At 32.2% G+C, this 26,849-nt stretch overlaps 2 protein-coding genes across 4 annotated transcripts in view; one reads left to right on the forward strand and one right to left on the reverse strand.

Annotated features, from left to right (window-relative positions):
• The window catches only part of LOC126883983 (small integral membrane protein 12), a 142,310-nt gene that overhangs the window by 77,785 nt on the left and 37,676 nt on the right, over positions 1-26,849 (forward strand). The gene's annotated exons all lie outside the window — the stretch shown is intronic.
• Positions 6,092-25,269, reverse strand: LOC126883982 (6-pyruvoyl tetrahydrobiopterin synthase). Of its 2 annotated transcripts, none has more exons than XM_050649753.1 (4): positions 25,251-25,269; positions 24,722-24,797; positions 6,494-6,573; positions 6,092-6,434 (listed from the first exon to the last, which is right to left on the reverse strand). In XM_050649753.1, the coding sequence occupies exons 2-4, from the start codon at positions 24,781-24,783 to the stop codon at positions 6,157-6,159; spliced, it is 420 nt and encodes a 139-aa protein (XP_050505710.1). In that variant the 5' UTR covers positions 24,784-24,797; positions 25,251-25,269; the 3' UTR covers positions 6,092-6,156. The 2 variants fall into 2 exon arrangements, with proteins under 2 accessions (XP_050505710.1, XP_050505709.1); XM_050649752.1 differs by lacking the exon at positions 25,251-25,269 and adding an exon at positions 24,853-24,931.

The raw sequence follows: 26,849 nt of genomic DNA on the forward strand, positions 1-26,849 counted from the left end.
ACTAATAAGTTTAGAAACCGGTAGAGGTGCTTGCTGCACTCTCTGATTGAACTAGAATATATTGCGGCTGTAGTTTCGTGTTGCAACGAAATTGAAAATGGTTATTCATTTTTATTTACGTGTTTACTCTCCTTTGAGTACAAAGGGAACCATTCAGTTCAAGATGGCGCTGTAAGTGTAGGTTGTGCTAGGTTGGCTCCTGTATATAATTGTGAAAAGTAGTGGTTAATATTTGTTAATAGTTAAAATTTATGATATTTGGTCTTCATCAAGTAATTATGACCGAAAATATAAGAAAAACCCGTCAACAACAGAAGGAGCAACAGCAACTTGAAAGTCAGGTTAAACGACTAGAATCTGACGTGAAAGGTGGCATTGAGGAACTAAAATCGCTTATAGGAGAACAAAATATGGATGAGAGTTCCAAACCCAATTCCAGTAGTAAGAATATCTTAGAAAGAATTAAAATGCTGGAAGATAATTTTAATAGATCCCTTAACAGTATCAAAAGCGAGATAGAAAAACTAAGAGACACGTCTAATTCCTCTAAAAAAAGGATGGAATATCAACATCAGAACTACTTGCTAAACGGTATTGTGTTTAACAATATTCCAGAGAGTGAAGAACAACTACATCAACAGGTAGCAAAAATCATTAGTAATAAATTAAACATACAAATATCCGAAAACGATATTAATTTTTGCTATCGAATTGGCAAAAAACAAGAACGAGCTGTCAGTCAAAGGAAACCTCGACCAACGGCAGTTATGTTTATAAACAAGTGGAAGCGTGATCTAGTGTTCACAAACAAAACAAAATTGAAAGGCAGTGGACTTGTTATGATGGAACTCCTCACAAGAGAAAATCAAGCTCTTTATAAATACGCGTGTGACAAGTTTGGCTATAAGTGCTGTTGGTCGTGGAAAGGCCAAATTTTTGCAAGTGTCGGTGGTGAAAAGAAACAAATCACGAGTTTGGATCTGGGAGACTAAATCATAATTTAACCAGTGAGTAAAAAAAATTTATTTGTTGATTTCTTGCTATTAATAAAAAGTTGAGCTGTGGGGCCAACTATGTGCCATTTTTGACAATCAAAAACACAAACTTTACGTAGAGTCCTAGTTTTTTTTTGTTTGTTTTCCCATTAATTACTTGTTTCTGTTTATTTATTATTGTAAAAATAAATGTACAGTTCTACAAATTTAAATATTATGCCTCTACCTATTAGTGCGATATAATTATTATTCTCATATTAAATTAGATATAAATAAATTCTTCTTTTTATATTATGATTACTTTTGGTCATATTAATGTAAGATCACTGACTGCACATTTTATTGAATTCAAAAACTGTGTTCTCTTAAAAAAATTTGATGTACTAGCAGTTAGTGAAACTTGGCTTACAAATTTCATTACCGACAAGGATATAGGTATAGATGGGTATAATGTGATAAGAAGGGATAGAAATGGAAATGGGGGAGGTGTGGCATTCTATGTTAGATCTCAAATTAAATATAAAGTTCTACAAACAAATAATAACAGTATTGAACACCTTTGCTTGGAATTGTTCGTAAGTAATAAATCGTATGGATTCTGTGTTGTATACAAACCACCTAAATTTAATGTCCGACATTTTTTTGACGAGTTTGAGAATATTCTATCTGATGTTTTGCCGTTGATTGAAACATTTTATTGTACTGGTGACTTCAATGTTAATTTGTTAAATACTGATTGCCCTGATACTAGAGTTGTCTGTGATTTTTTTGAAACAATGGGGTTACATCAAGTCATAGATCAGCCGACTAGAATTACATCTAGTACGGCAACCCTAATTGATTATATTTTAACTACAAAACGAAGAACAATTCTTGATGTTGTCGTGGAATGTGTTGATTTTAGTGACCACGAGTTGTTGATATCTAATATAAATATAGAGATTAAAAAGAAAGAAATTGTTTATAAGACTGTAAGAAACTTTAAGGCGATAAATCAGACCGTATTCTATGAGGAATTACAATCTCTACCGTGGCGAAATATTTTTGATATTGAGGGTCTTGATGATAAAGTCGAGTTTCTTACCAATAATATAATATGCTTACTGGATCGTCATGCTCCCTATGTAACCTATAAAATTTCGAAAAATTATGCACCATGGATGACTGACACTTTACGTATTATGAAAAAAGAAAGGGACAAAGTATTGAGTTTATACAAGAAATACAAAAACATCCAAACTTGGGAGGAATACAAATCAATTAGAAATATGTTTACTTTAGCTGTCAGAAGAGAAAAAAAGGCTTTCTATTCAAAAAAATTGGATAATAAAAACGGGAAGGATCTTTGGAAATCCTTAAAAGTTATAGGTCTTGGTAGGGAAACTCAAAACAATACGCAACTGTCAGAAAATTTAAGTGATATTTCGGCAATGAATGACTACTTTATAAATTGTGTTCCCAATATGAATCCTAATTTAACACTTAAAAACTTTTATAGTCATAATTGTCGTGTGGACGTGGAAGCAAATTTTTCATGTGTTGAAGAAAGTGACGTTTTAAATGTCATTAAAAGTATAAAGAGTGCTGCTACCGGATATGATAAAATAAATATACTAACAATTAATATGTGCCTTCCCTTTTTATTGCCTTATTTGACACACATTATTAATGCTTGCATTCTAAGAGCCGAGTTCCCGTCAATGTGGAAAGTTGCAAAAATTATACCGGTACCGAAAACAACTAATCCGACAGGATATAACGAAATCCGACCAATTAGTATACTGCCCACTTTCTCAAAGATACTAGAGAAAATTCTAAATCAGCAACTACAGGTTCACTTGAGTCAACATAAAGTTCTACCAGAAAATCAGTCTGGTTTCAGAAGGGATCACAGCTGTACTAGTGCCTTGTTAAAGATAACTGATGACATATTTGATGCCTGCGATAATGGTTTAATCACAGTGCTGATACTTCTGGATTACTCGAAAGCATTTGATACGCTTGATCATTCGCTATTAACTTCAATGTTTAAGTATATTGGTATGTCTCAGCGGGCATCGGATATGATATCTAGTTATCTCAGTAATAGAAGTCAAGCTGTTCATTACAACGGTAGGACATCAAACTATCTTAATACAAATAAAGGGGTACCACAGGGCTCTATTTTGGGTCCCAAATTGTTTAGTATTTACACTTCAAACTTTCCTGCAAACTTTCTCTCTTGTAACCAACACTATTTTGCTGATGATACTCAAATATATTTATCTTTTAAGCCTGATGAGTCTGAACAGGCAGTGGCAGCAATCAACTATGATTTAGAAAGAGTTTATCAGTTTTCGACTAGCCATTGTCTTCGACTTAATAACAACAAGTCGGTAGGCATAGTGTTTGGTTCAGCGGCGCGGAGAGAAATCTTTCTGAGAGACTTTGCTCACATGATCACCATCGATAATTGTTCAATAGAGTTTAAGGAAACTGTGAAAAACTTAGGTTTACATATAGATCAAAACCTAAGATTTGGTGGTCATGTGGCCAAGTGTTTGCAGAAAAGTTATTTGAACCTGAAGTTTTTATTCCAATCTCGTCACATATTTACTAAAAAATTAAAAAAATTGCTCTGTGATACTTTGGTGTTATCACACTTTAATTACTGTGATTCCATTTATAATTCCTGTATCACAGAACGTGACAGTTATCGGATACAAAAAATGCAAAATTCTTGTCTGCGTTTGATACATGGTATCCGTAGATATCAAGCAATTAGTTACAAACTTAAAGAAACAGGGTGGTTAAGTATGAAACATAGAAGACATGTACATTCAGCTTGTCAATTCCAAAAAATTATTATTTTCAAAACCCCCCCGTATCTCTATAATAAAATAAAATTCCGTACTGATGTACACAATATTAACATAAGACATAAAAACACCATTTCTATTCCTTATCATCGTACACAGCAATACAAGCGGTCTTTTACATATCAAATAGCCCAAGTTATGAATAAATATACTACTGGTACTAATTTTACTCAAAACAAATTTAGAAGGTTCGTTATTGAAAAATTAGGAAATATTGCATAGGTAGAGTTGGCTGACATGGTATGAGTAGAGCTTACATTCAAAGCGCATATTGGTAAACTAAAGTTAATTAATGTTACATTTTGATTTATTTTTATTTAAATGTTAGTAGGTAACCTATTATACATAATCCTAGATATTTTTTTTTATTATTTGTTTTGCCCAGGTTAGCTGAACAGACAGGACATGTATTCTGCCCCGCATTATACATCTCCTGAACTGAAACTCGCCTGGAGCTTTTTTTTAAACTAATATTCATTATGTGAATAATATTATAGAATGAATAAAGGCCTTTATTATTATTATTATTCTCGTTGGAACTTTACCGCGCTGAGCAGATGGGACGTGAATTATAAATTGTAAAATTCCCTCATCTTCTTTAGTCTCAGCATCCGTTATGGTTTGCAAATTTTAGAAGCCTCGGAGGTGTAACCAGAGAAGGTTCCCATTGTTTTCAATCTGGCGGGATATAGACTAATATTTTTAATATTATTTTATGTGCTATTAGATGGGCGAATGGACCCTAAGGTCCGCAGTTATACAAATCCAAGAAAAAAAATAGATTGAAAACTTAGTCTTTCGTATCGTTTATTGTTTGAAGAATAAATAAAATGACATGTTTGTTAAAAAATCAGTTTCATAGTTACAATACCCACCGTACACGAGACAAGTAAGAATGTAGGTATTCGCTGTGTGCAAGTACTTGGAAGGGATACGAGAAACGATCCTGCGCGAGTCGCGGAGAAACCTTGCAACTTTCTTTAACCTCCTCCTCAGTCGTTTCCTCATTGCTGAGTGTCGTGATTCCCTATAATACGAGCAACTATCTCTTTCCATCGGCTTCTGTTCTGAGCTTCCCTCATGGATTCAGAGAATGTTTTTCCACTGGCTTTCTGTACTTGATCCGTCCATCGAGTAGGTGAGCGACCTCTACTTCTGCGCCCTTCAACGATTCCCGAAATTATAAGTCTCTCAAGATTATCATCACTTCTTCTTGCAATATGGCCGAAAAATTTTAATACGGTGGAGAGGCAAATATAGGAAAGTCGAGTCTGAATATTAAGCTCTTGGAGGATTGAGTGATTTGTTCTGTGTTCCGTCCATGAGATCCGAAGCATTCTTCTCCAGCACCACATTTCAAAGGCGTTAATCCTTTTTCTGTCGTCCGATTTCATTGTCCATTTTTCGGATCCGTAATTAAATATGGGAAAAATTAAGGCACGCACTAATCTTATTTTGGTGTTCTTCGACAAGGAGCGATCTTTCCAGATTTTCGATAATCGACTCATAGCGTTTTTGGCCATGCCTATTCTCCTACGTATTTCTGTTTCACAAGATCCTGTATTACTGATGTAGGATCCTAGATAATTGAACTCGTTAACCACTTCAAACTGGTCTAAGGCTCCTGTTGTCTGAAGTGAATTTGAATAATCTACTATCATAATTTTTTTTTAAAAACTTTTCAACAAATTTCTTAAATATTTCATATTGTCAAATTGACGTATATTTCTGTTATTGAAGAAAATGGGATTTCGCAAATGCTGTGTTATAAACTGTAAAAATTAAGTTGCTGGACAATGTTGATATGAGAGGCAATTATTAAAGTGAATTTATGTCATTTATGTTTAACTGTCATATGTCGTATAATCCGTGTATATTAATATTATACACAGATTATACAACATATGACAAAAGCTCGAAACAAATGACAATCGATGAAAAGCCCTATTAATTGTATTTACTACATACTTACAATGTTTACGTTTTAATAACATAATCTTGGTTAAATGGGCGCAGTTCCCAAAGGCCATAAAAGAAGAAGAAAAAAAAACATAACCTTAATATTATTGTTTCTTCTTATTATTTTTTTTGGGCTATGGCCTTGACAATTATCCAGTAACCAGGACTAATGTAATTGGCTAATATAATTAAAAGTGCTAAAAATGTTGTTGAGCTATGAAACCAGGTGTCGCTGTTTTGAGCTTGCACGATCCCAATATTCAACAAATATTTTAATTACATAACACGATATAGTTTTTGTTTTGGAATGACTTCGGTTTTAAGTTTTAATACTAGTTTCATTTTCAATCTCCATAATAAGTAACAATATTATTTTCTGTCTCATATACTTCTATTTTGTGTAATAATTCTGGACTTAACATAATTCGTTTCAAAGATTCCCATATAAAAACACTGACATTCTCAGTTGTACTTGGCTTATCTGCAAAATAACTAACATCTAAATCCAGATTTTTATGGTCCATTGGTTTTGTTATAGCTTCTTCCATGTATTTTTTTAGGTCTGACATATTCATAACCATACCAGTTTTATTATCTATTTCTCCACATACAGTCACTTTTACTAAATAAAAATAATAACTAAATTAGATACCAAACATAACTGAAGTATATTATACGTACCTACATAATTGTGGCCATGCCCATTAGGATTGTTACATTTGCCATAAATGTCTATATTTTCTTTGTCAGTCAGATGTGTACTGCAATGTAAAAGAACATCTACATAAATTTAAACAAGTTGTTTGACATCTCTTCCAAATATTTGTTTTGTAAAATGTCAGAACAGCAAGTGACAGTAAAAGTGACTTGCTGTTGCGTTTCAATTTTAAATTTCAATTTCCGACTTATCATCGACTTATTTCGTATGCTTTAAATGATGACGCACGGGTAAAGATTCCCGGACTCAACTGTAGAAATATATTATACAGTGCTAGTCAAAAGTCCCCCCCCTCGTATCGTTTGAACGGTCATACTTATTTTAGTGAAATTTATAGGGAGGAAATAAACGGACGTAGGCTTCTCAACTAGTCATAACAGGTGACGTAATAGTGACAGATGACGTCACTGTGACCTTATGGCAAGTGATACTTCGTTTGAAAGGTATTCAAAATATCTATTTTGAGTTTAAGTTGATTTTGATTTTGGTGAATAAATTAAATAAATATAACATTGTAGTTTCTACGGATTTTTGTCAAAAAAGTTGTCGTTTTTCAGTTCTCTAGTGGTTTTTACTACTTTTTGACAAGCAACCATGGGCGAAAGTTTGAATTTTTATTAATTAAATGCGAAATTACAATTTTATAGTTATTTCATTTATTCATCAAAATGAGCTTAAACTCTAACAAAATTAGTATGACTGAATAGGTATTTTCAATACCTTTCAAACGAGGTATCCCCAGAGACATGTTAACCGTAGACAAGGCATACTAAGCAAAAAAGCGTAACGCGCGGCAGTCGATCGGTGGTCTATCTCTTTTTACTAAACGGTACCGCTCATATGACGGACAAAGATGGCTAGACCACTCAAAATGAATATTGACCAATGGCGTCCTTGATATCGGCCTTACACCTCGATGCACAGAGCGGCCCATAGCTAGCCTAATCTACAGGTTATTATATCTAAGGGTATCACTTGCCATAAGGTCCCATTTAAAAATATTTATCACAGTGGCGCTGTAACGTCATCTGTCACTATTATGTCAATTGTTATGACTAGTTAAGAAGCCTACGTCCGTTTATTTCTTCCCTCCAAATTTTACTATTATAAGTAGGTATAACCGTTCAAAAGATACGAACTTATGACTAGCAATGTATAGAAATAAAATACCAGATACAAAAATAGCAAATAACACAAAAATTATTATATATACACTCACCGGCACAAAATTCCGGCAAATTTTTGCATCAGTTTACAGGTACATGTTTTGGTGTCGTTTGTTGTTATGCTTCTTTTCATGAGCATTTTTCAGTGCGTCACAAATGATAGAAAAAAGGGTAAGTCCGTGATAATATACATTTTAGTGACATGACATTTTAGTTAAATCTGACAATTGTCAAATTTTATTTGCAATTTGGCATAAAACCAAATCAATTGTGTTTATTGCATTTTGTAAAATGGTATTTTCTTTGATTTGTATAGTCTTTTAAATTATTCAGATTATATTCGTAGATATATTATATAATTCGCAAATTATATTATTTTCGATTATAGCGCCATCTATTGACAACTAGAATAAATGTTATAAATGTCACCGACGAAATGTAATCACCGACTTGCGTTTTTTTCTGTCACATACAATTTAATGCGTTAGAAAGAAATCGAAAAACTGTGACGCACTGAAAGATCCTCATGAGAAAAAGCATATATCGGCAACAAAATTTTTTTGGTCAGATGACATTATACGGAAGTGAATGGAAGCGTTGTATTTTCTCCTAACTTTAATAAATTGTGTGGAAAAATTGGAGGCCTGATTTTGTTACATACTCCTTTTATATTATTCTGGAGGTATTCCAAAGATTTTGCTTTTTGAATAATCCGTATACGCTGTGAGCTCGTACGTAGAGGGGATATTTACAAATTCGCGAACGCCAGTAGTGACAAGTTTGTAAACGTTTACCGGAAATTTGACATAAATGTCAAAGTGATTAATTTAAAATTAAAATTAAAAACATTAATTATAAACAATATTAGTTGGTCAAAGCTGTGGTATATATTTTTCCTTAAATATACTTACGTTTTAAATACTGAATTGAAGTTTTTTTAATGTTCTGTAATATCTAATTATAAATAATCTATTATACTCTTAGCGCCATCTACACGATTATTGTCAAAGTATCCGAAGTAAGAAATTGATATTTTATCAATAGAACGTCAAAATGATTAGAAAAATCTTAAAAAAATCGATTACAATTTAATTACTTTTTTGCGTTGTAAATATTAAGTGATAACAATTAAATAATAAATTTAAAAATTACCGGTAAAAGTTGAATTGGTAACCGCTAGGAGCGACACCAGCGAAGCTCAGAGCGTATAAGTAATTTAAAACTTAAATATCTAATGAATTTATTTTGAATTTTTTTAAGCTTGGCTATATGGACTTCATAAGTGGGTGACCAAACAACTGAGCAATACTTAAGGCTATGGGTACATAATTCGCAAATATTTTACGTGTATCCCTACTTTTTCTGTCTTTCCACGTCAAATTACGTGTAGTAAAATTCACACTGGTATGGATATGTAAACATTACTAGAATGTCAATCTACTTGAAAATGTCATCATTAATTTAAAGAGATGGGTTTTGAATGTTCTTGGATAACTGTTATTTTTATAATTGGAAATTATTAATTCAGTTAATAAATGTGATAATTTTTTCACTAACTATGTATTCAGTGATTGTAATAATTTATTTGTACAATAAAGACTAATACTCAATCGAGAAAAGAGGAAAAGTGTTAAAGTGATTTTTTAATAATATATTGTTATGGAACGCTTACAAGTTTGAACATCTTTAACAACAAAATACAGAATATAATTATCCTGATGTATTCTCTGCTTGGATCTTCCACAAATAATACACAATAAATAACTTTTTATTAAGTTCACGTCTTAAATCAATTATTTATCAAATACACTATATTTCAATAATATTTTATCAATAACTCAACATATTCCCGATGCAATGTCAAATATTTAAAATTGTCACTGATTGTCAGTGTCTGACTGACAAATAGGTGCGTTCGCGGGTACAGTTGACAAATTGTCGCCGACAATTTCTAACCTCACTTAATATAAATAATACCGTTAATAGATAAATATACAGGGTATATTTACTTTTAATTAATATTAATAACTAATTATTAAATTATACTAGGTAAATATACCTTGTATATTTATCTATTAAAGATATAATTTATATCATTTTAAAGTGCGCATGCGTTTTGCTGCTAATTTGTCGCCGACTAGTCGTCGACAGGCACCCGCGGACACACTCATTATATTCGGCTGAGTGCGTTGTAAGACAAAGATAGATTTGGAAAATATTACCACGGCATTGTGTTTATTTTTTTCGAATCCTGAAAAAACCAATAAATATTTTTGAAAAATTTAAACGCAGAATGAAAGACTAAATTATTACCGAGGGCCGAAAGTCCCTTAGAATAAATAAAAAGTTTATTTTGAATGATATATTTGAAATTAAAAATCACATTAAATTTTCTCTTAGTTTTTCACCCCTGTAACTTATTAAAATAAACATTATAGAAGTTCTCAGGGACTTTCGGCCATCGCTAATAACGTGATCTTTCATTCTGCGTTTAAATTTTTCAAAAATACTTATCAGTTTTCTCAGGATTCAAAAAAAATGAATCCCCATTTGAATAGCATTGCAGCCGAAAATACGTACCGATCCTCTTAAGAACAGATCTAACTAGGGAAATGTAAATCAGTCTAATGGAATTAATGTTATGCAAACATGTAGAGGTTCTGATAATGAAGCCTAATATTTTAAATGCCTGATTATTCACATAGTCAAAATGAGCACAAAAATTTAGTTTGGAATCTAAATGAACACCTAGATCTCTCACAGTTGATACAGCCTTAAGTGGTTCCTCAGCTAATTTGTAATTATAAAAGAGGTTGATAATTCTTCTACAGAAACTAATAAAGTAACATTTTTAAACATTAATGCTCATTTAGTTCCAATTGCACCATTCCATAATTTTATTAATATCAATTTGAAGTTTTTCACAATCTGAGACGGATTCTATAATTCTATTTTAAATCGTCAGCAAATAGCAGAAATTTAGAGTTAATTTGAGATTTAATGTCATTAATAAATTAAAATAATAAAAAGGAAAGGCCCTACGTGGCTTCCTTGTGGAACACCAGATGTTACGGAAATTTCACTAGATTAAAAGTGTATAATCTTAACATATTGTATTCTGCTAGTTAGGTAACTACACAGCCAGTCATACAGATTGCCTGTAAATGTAAATCCAATAGCTTTAAGCTTGTTACACAAGAATTTATGATTCACGGTATCAAATGCTTAGTAGAAATCTGTATAAATAGCATCTACCTGTAGTCTCCTTTCCAGAGCATCAGATATGTATTGCGTGAAAAGTAAAAGATTTGTCGAAGTGGATCTACCTGAAAGAAAACCATGTTGCTCTTCAATTAGTACACTGTATAAAGGTATTTAATAGAGTCGCATATTATATTCTCTAGAATTTTTGGAATAGAAGAAAGAATGCTTATTGGTCTGTAGCTATATTACTCCTGTCACCTGATTTATGAATAGGAACAATAAAGCTAGATTTCCACAAACTTGGACAAATACATGAATCAAGTGAAAGAGAAAATAGAAAATATAAGGGATGGGTTAAAGTAAATCTACATTTTTTTAATAGTATGGGTGGAATTCCATCTGGTCCAGAGCCTTTATAAATGTCTAAATTGGCTAGTTTTTCAAATATGATTTCAATAGATACATTACAAGAATTTAGACTCACAGTTTTCGCATACTCCAAAATGGGCTGTATTAAATCATCATCGTTTGCTCTGTAAACATTTTGAAAGCATTTAGCAAAATTATTAACGATATCCGCACTATTGTTAAGCACTGTGTTTCCAAAAAACATAGTGTTTGGTACACCATTATGTTTGCGTTTGCTGTTAACAAAGTTCCAAAAGTGCTTTACGTTTAAACTAATTCTAGATTCAGTTTGACTTATATAAATATCATGACATGACCTGCTTAATTCTTTGTATTTGGTTCTCAAAGAAGAGAAAAGTAGATAATGATCCCATGAATTTGTTTGTTTATAGGTATATCTTATAAGCAATTTTTTTCTTAAAGGTCATTAGTCATCCAACGAGAAAATTTGGGATTTTTTAATCTTAGGTATATGCAGTATTGAGCAATTGATACCAAACTGCAATATGGAGTAGAACAGTTTCGTGGCTTCGTTAATATCTCTGCAAATACCTAAAACGTTCTTCCAGGAGATACTAGCAAGATACATATTAATAGCAACATAGTCTCCTCTCCTAAAATTGAAGCCATAACTATCATATTGAAGCTCAGGCATATTATCTTTAATAGCTAAACAAATAGATAATGCAGGATAATAACGATCACACAGCAATAAATAGTCATTAGTAATCTCAATTGTTACATTTTTATTATCATTTGCACTTCTCAAATTATGTGTTCAATAATTACTTGTAAAGTAATGCAATATTCGCAAGTAACCCTCAACGCCTTGATTTATTCAAATAAGAACCTACAAGCCATCAACATTCATCAACAACATCTACATTCCAGCAGTGGCGGTTGGTCAGAGGAGGCAAGGGAGGCTTAACCTCCCCATAAATTTTTTACAAACGCTACACTGTTTTGTTTACTTTGCTGTTTTGCTTCGTGTTAGAGATATCGCAAAAAGTTATTTGAACAAGTTGTTCCAAATAATATTCTAACCCCACATACCAAATTTCAGCACAAAATTCGCACTTTTAGTTTTTTCATTATTTGTAGTCGGGATCCTAAAATCGCAGAGGAGGCTGCTGGCCGGAAAATCTCACTTCCTAATGCTCCACGTAGCCCAGCAGCGTTTAAGGATGGTTTAAGGCAAGGAGACCCGGGCTCCTTAGAGCTGCACATCGCTTAACGCACACGCTGGCCGGAGATCGGGCAAGTGAGATTTTTCAGCCAGCACCCTCCTCTGCGGATTTTAGGATCCTGACTACAAATAATGAAAAAACTAAAAGTGCGAATTTTGTGATGAAATTTGGTATGTGGGGTTAGAATAATATTTGGAACAACTTGTTTAAATAACGTTTTCCGATATCTGTAATGCAAAGTAAAATATCGGTAATTTACCGAGTTTTTGCATTCGCAGAGTAAGCCCCTTTTAGAATTAAAAAATTCAGTTGAGTATCTTAAACAATGTAAACCTTCAACCTGTATGGACTGCAAAACTTCAAATCTGTATTTATTTTGATATGCATATCTACTTACAGAGATAGAATTGTTAACAAATAAACGACACAAACTTTGGTAATACACTTTTACAATTATACTATTTTTAAAATATGATATTATGAAATAATTATGAATTATGATGATATTATAAAATGTAAATAAAAAATGGTCAAAAAAATGGGGCCTTAAATTAGATTTTTTTGGCGGATTTTTTTTTGGTAGTGCAAATTTGTCTAGATAATTTACAGTTCCATTCGACCACAAACCTTAGACCAAAGCGGTCGCATTTCGCCCAGCCAGTTTTAAAATATTTTATACTGTAACCGTTAATGTGATTTTAATTATTTTAATGTGTTTTTAATATCGTATATTCGAATGTCCCGGTACTTGTTTTAAAAATAATAAACTCAGTTTTTATTATTGATAAATTGAAAGTGATTCCAATGACAAAACGGAAAAAACTCTCAGCGAAATGGATTACAATATTACTTCGCCGTTCCAACCGATGCAGCCACAGCAGAATTTATACGGAGTTCCAACACCAGCGATGATTCAGCCAGGCCAATTTACAACTCAGCCAGTGGCGTACGCTCCGCAAATTCAAATCAACAACGACCAACTAGTACAAGGTAACGTTTCATTTCCTCAGGTTTTACCCACACCATATTATCAAACAACACAACAACCCCTATACTTTAGCAATATCCCACCCTTGTCAAACAAAAATAACCAAGAAATTAGTCAAGACGAAGAATGGAAAACTGTAGAAAACACTAGGAAAAGAGTCAGACTTAGCCCTGAACACAGAGTAACTAAACAGACCAAAATTAATTACTACTGGCTAAATTCACCTGTTCATACATCAAATCGATTTGAGGAGTTGTCTAACGATGCAGATAACGAAGCAAAAAATGAAGAAGTGCAAACTGAAAAAACTGAGATTCAAACTGAAAAAAACTCAAAACCACCTCCCATATTTGTAAATGGAGTGAAAAATGTGACCCCACTCACCACACTATTAAATAATATAGCCAAAAATGGATATGAAATAAAAGTTTTAATCACGATAAAGTTTAAATACAACCTAAAGAAAAAGAAAATTATAGTACAATAACTAAAGCTTTAACTGAGAAAAAAACAGAAGTCCATACATTTAGGCCTCGTGACGAACGCAGCTTCAGGGTCGTATTAAAAAACATGCACTACTCAGCCAATCCGACAGAATTAAAACAAGAAATCGAAAATCTGGGGCACTCAGTAGTAAATATGTGGAACATTAAAAATTACAAAACTAAGCAACCTTTATCAATGTTCTTCATTGACTTAAAATCAGCAGAAAATAATAAAACAATTTACGACGTTGAACACTTGCTAAACTACAAAATTAAATTTGAACCACCATACACAAGGAGGGAAATCCCACAGTGCAGTAGATGTCAAAGATATGCGCATACAAAAACATACTGTCAACATAGGCCCAGATGTGTAAAATGCACCGGAGATCATGCTACTGAACACTGTACAAGAAAAGAAAGCTCTGACGATGTTCAGTGCATTCTTTGCGAAGGAAACCACCCGGCAAATTATAAAGGATGTACTATATATAAGGAACTGCAGAAAAAAACATATCCAACCCTACGACAAAAACAACCTACAACCCCACTAACGAGTAATATTGGAAGAACCATCAATCCAGGCATTAGCTACTCACAAGCAGTAACAAACCAACTACCTCAAGCAAGCACATCTCAGAATACTTTACAAACACCAAATTTAACACACCCTACTCCTGTTAACGACCTGTCTGAACTAAAATCAATGTTTAAAGGATTTGCGGAACAACTGTCCACATTGCTAAACCTCCTAACGATAGTCGTCAATAATTTAACAAAATGAATAAGTTATTAAAAATTGCACTTTGGAACGCCAACTGGCTTGCCAAACATTGTCTTGAGGTAAAAACTTTCATCATTAGTCACGAAATTGATATAATGTTAATATCAGAAACTTACTTCACAAGTAGAAGCTACTTTAAAATACCTAACTACACAACTTACAATACTAGACACCCAGATGGTACAGCCCATGGTAAAACTGCTATTATAATCAAAAACAATATTAAACACTACGAGACTAATGCTTTTAAAAACTTGCAGGCTACTAACATAGTTATTGAAGATTGGCATGGTTCACTAACAATCTCTGCAGTCTCTTGCCCACCAATACACAAGATAAAAAAGAACAATTTGAAGAATTTTTTAAAACATTGGGTAACAGATTTGTGGCTGGAGCAGATTACAACTCTAAACATACACATTGGGGATCAAGATTAATCACCCCAAAAGGACGACAGCTTCTAGAGGCTATGAATGGTAACAACTACTCATATATTTCCAGTGGTGAACCTACTTATTGGCCAACCGACAAGAACAAAATACCAGATCTACTTGACTTCTGCGTAACAAAAGGAATTCCAAAAAGATCGCATAGAATTGAATTAGGACCTTTCCTCGGATCACTCGCCTGTATTGATCACGATAAGTACTGAACTTGTTGAGATACAGCTACCACCGAAACTAGACAACAAATATACGGATTGGGAAAGGTTTCGGCGGGTGATTGAGGACAGCCTAAACCTAAACATACCTTTAAAAACAAACTATGAAATAGATGAAGCCATGCAAAACTTTAACGTAATTATACAGGAAGCAATCTGGCAAACAACACCCCTAAAAAACACGACGCTCATGAAACAAGAGCTACTAAGCATAATCAGACAAAAAATCATAGAAAAACGAAATTTAAGAAAAACATGGCAAAGAACGCACGCGCCTCAGGACAAAACCAGACTCAACCAGGCTACACTTCAACTCAAAACTCTCCTAAATAACTACAAAAACGATGGGATTAAAGAATATCTTAGCAATCTATCAGCAACAGAAAGTACAGACTATTCTCTATGGAAGGCTACGAAAAAGTTTAAACGACCTCAATCAACCAACCCTCCTATTCGCGCAGAAAACGGCGAATGGGCCAAAAGCAATAAAGAAAAATCAGAATTGTTTGCAAAACATCTCACAGACGTCTTTCAACCTTTCCCTGCTGACAATAATCAAAACTTTGAAGCATCCATCCAACAATTTTTAGAATTTCCATACCAGTTAGAACTTCCACCGGAAAAGTTTAAGGTAAATGAAGTGATAAACATAATACAAAATCTTAAATCGAAAAAGTCCCCAGGCTTCGATCTTATAACCAGTAAAATTATTAAACAACTACCCAGGAAAGGAATTGTGTACCTCACCCAATTATTCAATGCAGTATCAAAAAGCTAATCAAAGCGTACACACCTTAATTAGCCTTCCTGTAAATAAATCAAAATATCTTAAGTTAAACAGTGAAACTAATTATAAATTTAGTATCAATTTATAGCAAATTTTTGTGGTACCTCCTGCATTCACAGTGTTTTTAATACAATTGTGTAATAGTTGGTTAATCTGCAATTAACAGAAAATAATTCAGTGTTTTTACCCTTTTTTGTGGTAATTTACAGATCACGAAAAAACTGAACTTGTCCATTATCTGTAGGCAATTGATAAAGCTCATTAGTGTACAGGACCGGCTTTTAAATTTTAATTTAGAAAATTAAGTGTATGGAATGCAAGAAAGATGGTACTGAAGAAGAAATGCTTTATTGTGATAGCTGTGACCGCCCAGTTCACAAAGATACTTATTGTTCTGGTCTGTGTTCATCAGAAATTAGGGTTATGGAGTTAAAGAAGAATCGTGTTCTGCAGTTTTTGTGTCAAGAATGTAAATCTGGAATGAAACTTGTTCCAAAACTATTTTGAAAAACTGCAGAATGAGGTTAATGATATGAAATTGCAGAATTCTAAAAACCAAGAAGAGGATATTGTAAGTGAGGTTTTTGAAAGACAAAAGAGAATGAACAACTTAATCATTCATAATCTAGGTGAATCTGTGGATAGAAGAAATGCTGTATCTGATGATTTGGCTACTGTGATCTCAATTTTCAAGGATATTACTCAAGAGGATATTAAAGTTGTCAAAGCTGTTAGATTTGGTAAGAAAAACAAAAATGGTGCTCGTTCCCTAAAAATTGTATTAACAAATTCTTTTGATGTAATGAATATTTAAAAAAAATAAGATTCACGTTGCCAAAGCAAAAAAGATATTTATAAATTCTGATCTAACTCCCAAGCAACTCAACAAACTCAATAAAGTTAAAGAGGACCTCAAAAAACACCAAGAACAAGGTGAGAAAGATTTATTTATACGATATGTTAAAGGTATACCTGAAATTTGCAAAAATGATAATTCCACACAAAAAACTAGACACAACGAAACATATAAGCTCACCTCCTTTATTAATTTATTATCAAAATGTTGGTGGATTAAGAACTAAACTAAAGTCTCTGGAAATTGCCATAGCTCAATGTAATTATCATATAATCATTTTGGTGGAAACTTGGTTAACGTGTAATTATAGCGATGCAGAATTAGGACTTATTGGTTATAATGTGTTTAGAAATGATCGCAATCCTGCTGCTACAAGAAAAACTAGGGGTGGAGGTGTGTTGATTCCTGTTAAAAATGACATAAGTGCACAGAAAGTGATAATCCCTGATTGTGAAATAGAACAAATTTTTATATCACTGAAAATTAATAATAAGTGCATAGTTATGGGTGGAGTTTATATCCCTCCTGCATCCGACCTAAATGTATACATGTTACATTGCAGTTCAGTTGAATATGTTATGGAGAAGTGTGGAAACTTGGTACTGTGTGGTGATTATAATTTACCAAATGCTTCCTGGAGTAATGACAACTTTGGATTAAATGTTGAATGTCCTGATGACTCTCCTGCTGTGTATTTGGCCAATTCTTTTGGTTATTTTAACATGTTTCAAATAAACACTTTACCTACCAGTCGTAATGTCTTTCTAGATTTAGTATTTACAAATTTAAACAATGTTGATATAGTTATTCCACTTGATTCGCTATTTGATAATAGTATCCATCATTCGCCTATAGTTGTAGAATTAACTGGTTTTGAAAAGCATTATCAACTGAACTACGAGGAATTTTATTATGATTTTAAAAATGCAAATTATGTCGGATTAAATGATTACTTTGCAAGTATTAATTGGGACTTACTTTTATCAGATGATGTGAATTACAGCTTAGCAGTATTTTATGATTTTATGTATACAGGTTTTGACTTATTTGTTACGATCAAAAAATTTAAAACAAGTTCATTTCCGATTTGGTTTAATGGTAAATTAAGGAAGTTGATATATTTAAAAAAGAAAATACATAAGCAGTATAAATTATTTGGTAGAAGGGATGATTATTTAAGATTTTCTCAGTTAAGAGATGAATGTAAACAAGTCTCCTCTCAATGTTATACTAACTATTTGAATAACATTGAGAATGGGATTCTATCTAATCCTCGACATTTTTGGAAGTATATCAATAATAAACGTAAAAGTTATAATCTGCCATCTAATATGTCCTACGGTGATAGTACAGGTGATAATGCTCAAGACGTAGTTAATTTATTTAGTAAGTTTTTCTCAACTACATATTCTAATTCTAAAGTTAATCAGATCCCAATTTTTAACTATCAGCAGAAAGTAAATGTGAATAATTATAGTATTGGGCTCTCAGACATAATTGATAGTGTTTTAAAGATGCCTTGGAAATTATCGCTTGGACCAGATTGTTTGCCAGCTTATGTTCTCAAGCATTGCATTTTTACTCTCGTAAAACCTATCTGCTACTTATTTAATTCCTCATTGAGTACTGGCATCTTTCCTGATTTTTGGAAAACTAGTTATTTAACACCAATTTTTAAGTCTGGTAATAAAAATGATGTTGAAAATTATCGAGCGGTTTGTAACCAATCTGTATTACCCAAACTTTTTGAGTGCCTTGTAAATAACTTTTTGGTATGGAATTGTAAAGATATAATTGATGTTAGACAACATGGCTTTTCTAAAGGTAAGTCTACATGCACAAACTTAATATTGTATACTAATTTCATTGCTAATTCAGTTGAACAGAAGGGTCAGGTTGACGCTATCTACACAGACTTCTCTAAAGCCTTCGATAGAGTTAATCATTTTTTATTTTTTTATTTTATTTATTTATTTATTTAACGGGACGAATCCTTTTTCCTTACAAAAATTACAATATATACATATAATTAACAAATAAACTGTAGTCATACATTACATATTTCAAAAGTAGGTATTATTAACATCAATGTCTCAATTTCTTTAAAGTATTATTGAATGCGGATACAGATGGATTAAACAAATCAACACTATCTTGCAAATGATTGGCAGTTTTCATCATCCTTGTAATTGTCTCATTTTTACCATAATTAGTGTGATGAAACTTTATTCTAAATAGGTCAGAAGAACGTGTTCTTCTAGAATTTACATTAAAAACAATTAATTCTAGCAGTTCCGGACAATCAACAAAACCATTAAGGCCCGATTGTTCAATTGGAGATTATCTTCAGATTAAAAATAATCTTCAATTAAACGTAATATTGCGTTGTTCAATGCAAGTTTAACACTTAACCATCTGTTAACCAGAGATTATCTTAATCGCCCAAAAACGAAGGATTAACGGTGCTAACTAGAGATTTGTAACCTTATTTTCTGTTTTTAAATTAAATATTCTCAAGAAAATTCCAGAATAAAACAACCATAGTTATTGCACTATAATATATTGTGTTATAAGATTTAACATAATCTATATTTAGTGTCTACATATAATGATGGCTATTGCTAATAATGGTGCCTTTGATTTTGAAGATGGAGAAGACGAAGACTTCTTAGCTGTTGTTAATATAATTTCTTCCTCTACGAAAGAATCCTATTTTTCGAGTAAAAGAAAACCATTTTCATAAGTGGTCAGATAATAGTTTTTGAATAGATTTCGTGTACCAAAGGATAGATAGTTTTTATGATTGTTGATCGTATAAGAGACAGGATAGCTCATCCTACAAATAGGTAAACTATTTATAATAGTTAATTAAAAATATATCAAATTACCGGCCAAACCCGATTTCAGGACAAACTAGTTAGATTTTCATTTTCTCGTAATTTGTAACTGCATCACTTTCTTATTCTCGAGAATATGTTTATATTTTTTAACAAAAGATATTAATATTTCTTCTTCATCAGCCGTAAAGCTCGTAGTTATCTTTTTTTATTATTTTTATTCCATTTTTTGAAATTTAAATTTAAAACACGAAAATAATCACTGACATGGGGGCGTCATTGCGTCAAAAGTCATGAACACCATCGTTTATACCACAGAACAATTATTTTTCGGTACAATTATCATGATAAAATTTGTTCCAAGGCGTTAATTAATAGTAACTGGCAACATTGTCACTGCTTCAGTATTTGGGTTTAATAAATCCGAAAGTTAACCTGCATTGAACAAATTAATTAGAAATAATCTTCGAATTAAATTTAATCATGGTTTACTTAATCCATGAGTTAACCATTGATTGAACAACTGGCCCTAAGAATTTTATGCAAAAAACGCAGTTCACACTCAGATTCTCTATTTTCCAAAGTTTTCATATTAAGTTGACAAAGAATATAATTATAATCACAGTTAGTTCTATTAAAACCCATTTTATACCTGCAAATTCTTAGGAATTTATTCTGAACTCGTTCTAACTGATCAATGTACATATTATAATGAGGATACCAAATAATATTACAATATTCCAAAATGGACCGAACTAGAGAACAATACAAAATTTTAAAAGTAAATATTGAAAATTCCTGCGAGTTCCTCTGAACAAAGCCGAGCATCCTATAAGCCCGCGATGTAATATCATTAATATGCCTATCAAACATTAGCCTCTGATCAAATGTAATTCCGAGGTCTCTAATTTGATTAACTTCTGTAACTGATACGCCCTTAAGTATGCATGTTCTATCTAACTGATGTTTAGTATTTCTAGAAAATGTAATTTTGTAGCACTTTTTAAGATTCAAATACAAGGCATTGATGTCACACCAACGAGAAAAATTATTTATGTCAGACTGAAGAGCATCCATATCCGAGGTATTTTTAATCGCTTTAAAGATTTTTATGTCATCAGCAAACAACAGAAATTCACTATTATTAATTACTGATGATATATCATTCACAAAAAGATTAAATAGAAGTGGGCCTAAGTGAGAACCTTGAGGAACACCCGAGGTAACACTAATGGCTTCAGAAACAAAATCACCATATTTTACTATTTGTGAACGATCTGTTAAATAATTCCTGATCCAACCCAATAAATCATCTCCAATTCCATATCCACGAAGTTTAGCAATTAATATTTCATGATTCACCCTGTCAAATGCTTTGGCAAAATCAGCATATATGGAGTCAACTTGGTTACCCGATTCCAAAGAATCAACGATGAAGTTTGAATACAAAATAAGATTTGTACAAGTAGACTTTTTCTGACTGAAACCATGTTGTTGACCGACAATCAAATTTTTACAGTCGTAGGTTAACATCTGATTAACAAAAAAATCAAGCAACTTTGGTAGTTCAGACTGCAAACAAACCGCCCTGTAATTTTCAACATTATTATTTTTACCAGATTTAAAAATGGGCCATGATCTGCTTATTGCTAAATTAAAAGGTTATGGATTTGGAGGTAAAATAATTGAGTGGATAGGTAGTTATATATCTGGTAGATGTCAGTATGTTAAATATGGAAACTGTTTATCTCAACGAGTATCTGTAACCTCGGGAGTTCCTCAGGGGTCTCATATTGGGCCTCTCTTATTTAATATATTTGTTAATGATATATCCTCAGTGATTAAAAGTAGTAATTTTCTAATGTTTGCTGATGACCTTAAAATATTTCGAATAGTAAATAACCTAGTTGACGCCTCTTTGTTACAGAATGATATTAAAAGCTTAGCTAGTTGGTGTGAGGTAAACATGCTATACTTAAATATAAAAAAATGTTTTAAAATTACTTTTGGAAGATCAAGAGAGTTTGTACATTATGAATATTGTATAAATAATGTACCATTAGAGGCACGTCATAATATTAAGGATTTAGGAATAAATTTTGATTCTAAATGAACTTTTAAATATCACATTAACGAAACTTCAGCTAAAGCTTTAAAAATGTTGGGATTCATTCTAAGAAACTGTAATCAGTTTTCAGTACAAACTTTAAAAATGTTATACTTTAGTTTAGTTCGATCAGTTTTGGAGTATGGTTCTCTCATTTGGTCTCCTTCATATAATAGTGACATCTACAGTATCGAGAGAGTTCAGAATAAATTCTTGAGGGTATGTGCTTACAAGATTGGTTTTATTAGAGAACAATACACATATGATGATATACTATCAATACTAAATATCTCACCACTACATCATAGAAGGTGTCAAGCGGATTTATGTTTCCTTTTTAAGATTATAAATGGATATGTTCAAGATCCAGAGTTACTAAGTTTAATAAGTTTTAATGTTAATACTAGAAGAAATCGTAACACTGAGATTTTCAACATTCCATTCCACACTACAAATTATGGTCAAAATGAACCCATTACAAGAATTTTACGAACTGCCAATGAGCACAGCAATAGTTTAGAGTTATTTGGAATATCTATAGCAACATTTAAGAAATCAGTTGAGAGATTTTGAGCATTATATAACTTAATAATAACTTAAGCTACTACTTTTATTGAATTTTGTTTAATTTTAATTTTGGTTTGTTTTTTTTAACGCAACCTATTGAACCTATGCTTTGTAAAGGTTGACGTCGTATTTTTGTAAAAATGGTGTATCCGTAAAATGAATAAATAAATAAATAAGTATTAAGAACCGCATATTTCCCTCTCCTCTGGAAAGTCGCAAAAATTATACTAATTCCCAAACCAGGTAAGCCTCTGGAAGATGTCAAATCATATTGACCCATAAGCTTACTGCCGATAGTGTCAAAGATGCTAGAAAAACTGATACTCTCAAGAATTCAACCACTCCTCTCAGATCGAGAACTAATCCCTGCACACCAGTTTGGATTCAGATCCCAACACGCAACCATAGAACAGGTTCATCGGATATGCAGAATTGTTAATCGAGCATTGGAAGACAAAATGTACTGCACTGCCGCCTTTTTAGACATCTCGCAAGCATTCGATAAAGTCTGACACACAGGCCTTCTATACAAATTAAAAAAAATGCTTCCTCTCACTCACTTCCTAATTTTAAAATCCTACCTCCATAACCGTTACTTTTTTGTACAACATAGAGATGAGCGCACATCTCTATTTCCAGTTGGATCTGGAGTTCCACAGGGCAGTGTTCTGGGGCCAGTGTTATACCTATTGTACACAGCGGACTTACCAACAAACTGTCAAACTACGACAGCTACATATGCAGATGACACAGCAGTGATGTCAGTACATCAGGACCCACGGATAGCTTCTCAACTTCTGCAAACCAGCCTCAACAAAATGCAAACTTGACTAAAACAATGGCGTTTTCAAACAAATGAAACAAAGTCGGTTCATATTACCTTCACAAACCGTAAAGGTCACTGCCCGCCTGTATATATCAACGACCACCAACTAAAACAGCAAGTAACTGTCAAATACCTTGGAATGCACCTAGACCAAAGATTAAACTGGAGAACACACATTTTTATGAAGCGTAAACAACTTGGTCTCAAATTCAATCTTTACTGGCTGATTGGTCACAAATCATCACTTTTGATGAAAAATAAGTACTTGTCTACAAAGCAATTTTGAAGCCAATATGGAGTTACGGGATCCAACTTTGGGGTACTGCATCAAACTCCAATATCGAAATCTTGGAGAGGTTCCAGTCGAAGGTTCTTCGAATAATCACAAATGCCCCATGGTATGTTGCAAATAATATTATTAGACGCGATCTAGAAATTGCAACAGTAAAAGAAGAAATTACTAACTTCGCACAGAAATACGAAGACAGACTAACACAACATCCAAATGTACTAGCCAGAAACCTGATGAGACAATCAGTCAGACGAAGGACTTAGACGAAATACACCTAGTGATTTACCATCGCGATTTTAGTTATATGTGTCGTAATTCCCAGAGACAAACAATTTTATATCTATGTGAAATATTTGTAAAGAAAATGATTAATGAATCATTTTCTCCAAGTCACCTACACTAGTGGTCATAACATTTACTCATTGTAATTTGTTTTACAGATTGCAAATAAATTGGGAGGTTAAATAAAAAAGAAAAAAAATAATTTACAGTTAGGTATAGCCTCCCCTATTGAAAAAATCACGAGCCGCTACTGCATTCCAGACAGGTGAGCAATCCCTGTCTTTTACTTTTATTGCTACATAAGTGAAACACAGTTGACTAAATTTGAATGGAAATTATATAGTGGGTTATTTAAAGGCTCATATTTGATAATTTAAGTAAAATTAATTTCCGGTCCACAGACCTCATCAAAAAAAATGTCATGAGGGGGCTGAATGTGTTATAAGATAAGTGCATGAATTTTGGAAACCTTATTAAACTTGTATAATAAGTAAGAATAAAGTAACTGATCTAAATTAGAAGAATTGATACAGATGGTGAACAAGCCTTTACCAAGTGCCAAGATTTGAAAAAAAATCATAATTATTATAGTCATATATAAAGTAGGTTTCAATGTTTTGTACCTTTTTAAATGATCAAAAAGAGTTGCCACCAAAGAGTTATCAGTTTACAAAGTATCTTTTGAAAGCCTTTCACTTTAACATGCTTCCACATATTCCAATACTATCCATAAATTACAACATTAGTTACTTACCTGTGTAATCTATGACAGGCAGAGAATGTAAGCCTTCTTGTTAAAAAGGCTTTCGGGCTCATTGTTAATAGTAGTTCTAAAAAAAAGCAAAAAAGAATAACTTGAAAAACCTTTCCAGCCAAAAATTCTACCTCGCCTCGTCAACGTCAACAAGAAGACAACAACACAGCGTTGCCACATTTTATTTACAAAATCTACTGCATGTTTGGTCAAAATCTACTAAAATCTACTAAATCAAAAACTAAAATCTACTAAATAAAAAACTAAAATATACTAAAACCTTTATTAACATATTTGTATAAATATTTATGATTTTTTTTATAATAAAAACAGCTATATGTAGTTAGAAATTAATGTGAATTTGATGGCAGTAATGGATTATTTATTTGAGTGAACTTAAAATTTTTTTGTTAATTATTAAAAATATTGTACAAAATGTAGGTTATTATTAATTAAATTGATGTCAAAAAGTGAAATTCAGTAGTAATATTTTGTAATTATATTCATATAAAACAAATCAAAACTTTACCGATTTGGTAATAATTATTCAATAGGGCTTTTCATCGATTGTCATTTGTTTCGAGCTTCTGTCATGTGTCACATTATATTAATATATCTACGTCATACGTCTCTGGTTTGTATCATTAGGGAGTTTTTGTTGCTACGTAACGTACGCATCTCCGTATACGTAAAGCCACTAACGTGTCGTAGAGGACGAACGTTAAAATAGGTAGTTTTTGTGACTGCCTTAACGTAACGTAAAGCAAATCGTAAAGTAATTTTTAAATTCCGTTGACATTAAAAAAATAAAACAATGTTCACACAATATACAATTAATATACAAATGTAAAGAAAAAGATAAATGAATGATGAAATTGTATGGTTTTTATTGCTTCTATTTAAATATAAAAATATTATTTTTCCTTAGGTTAAAATTTTTTTATTTTTGTTTATACCTACTTTTTAGTTGTAAATTATTGTACCTACATCAGAATTCCAGTATAATGTAAATAGTTTGTTCATATTTATTTGAAAATTGTACAGAAATTAGCTCATTTATTTATCAAGTTATTAATTGTGGTGATCACTGTATTTCTTAAATTAATACAAGATTTGTTTGTTTTGCTTTATTAATAGACAACTTGAAAACAATAAAATTTTAAATCTATTATGAAGTTCCAATTTCCAATTACAAACACAGAATAATTTTACTCAAATAGACTAAACCAATAACCAATATAACCTTAAATATTTATAAACGGGTACTGGTAGTACGCTGATGAAATGTTCATTTGGTAGCCATTGGTAGGTAATCGCCAATCGGGCAAGATCCTCGTGTGCATTCGGTGACTTTCGTCTCGATAGGGATGCGTTCTCACGTACGTATCAGAGCGCTACTTTAGGTAATACGCATCGAGATACGGGAGTTCAATCATTAATGCGCAAGCGTATATGTCAAAAAGATGGGTTACGTTTACGTATTTGTGTGCACAAAAACTCCCTATTATATAGTCCATTAACGTATGACGTAGATATATTAATATTATGTGACACATGACAGAAGCTCGAAACAAATGACTGTGAATGAAAAGCCCTATATAGGGCTTTTCATCGATTGTCATTTGTTTCGAGCTTCTGTCATGTGTCACATAATATTAATATATCTACGTCATACATATTTGGTTTGTATTATTGTATATACCTTAAGTGCACTTTACATCAACAATAAATTGAACAATAAATTGACCAAGTTATTCAAGGCCAAATTTGACGTGTTCTCAAAGCACAATTTGACATCCAAGTTTGTTCGTTATTAACTTGACGCCAATAAATTCGTGAATTTCTTGAAAGCAAAATTTTCTTGTCCTCAAAAAAATTGAAGGAACTTGGAATAAATGTTGTAAAAATGTCAATATTTTCAGTAGTACCAATGCAATGATTTTTTTATTAGAAGCTTTTGAATGTCGTTTGTTTCTTTGTTTGAGTAAAGTGTTTGATTTGAAACAGAATAGAATAGAACAGATTAATAAAATAAATAAAATAGAGAGATAGATTAGAATAGATATATAGTATAAAATAAACTGAAATAGAATAGAGTAGAATATAATAGAATAGATGTAATATATAT

This window comes from Diabrotica virgifera, chromosome 4 (assembly GCF_917563875.1).
Source record: "Diabrotica virgifera virgifera chromosome 4, PGI_DIABVI_V3a".
NCBI classification, from domain to species: Eukaryota; Metazoa; Arthropoda; class Insecta; order Coleoptera; family Chrysomelidae; genus Diabrotica; species Diabrotica virgifera.

Coding starts and splice junctions, on each gene's coding strand:
- LOC126883982 (XM_050649752.1), bottom strand. CDS start 24,901: ATGTGGCAACGCTGTGTTGTTGTCTTCTTGTTGACGTTGACGAGGCGA. Junction 24,798..24,852: donor GTTGACGTTGACGAGGCGAG/GTAGAATTTTTG, acceptor GCTTTTTTTTAG/AACTACTATTAACAATGAGC. Junction 6,435..6,493: donor GCATGGCCACAATTATGTAG/GTACGTATAATA, acceptor ATTTTTATTTAG/TAAAAGTGACTGTATGTGGA.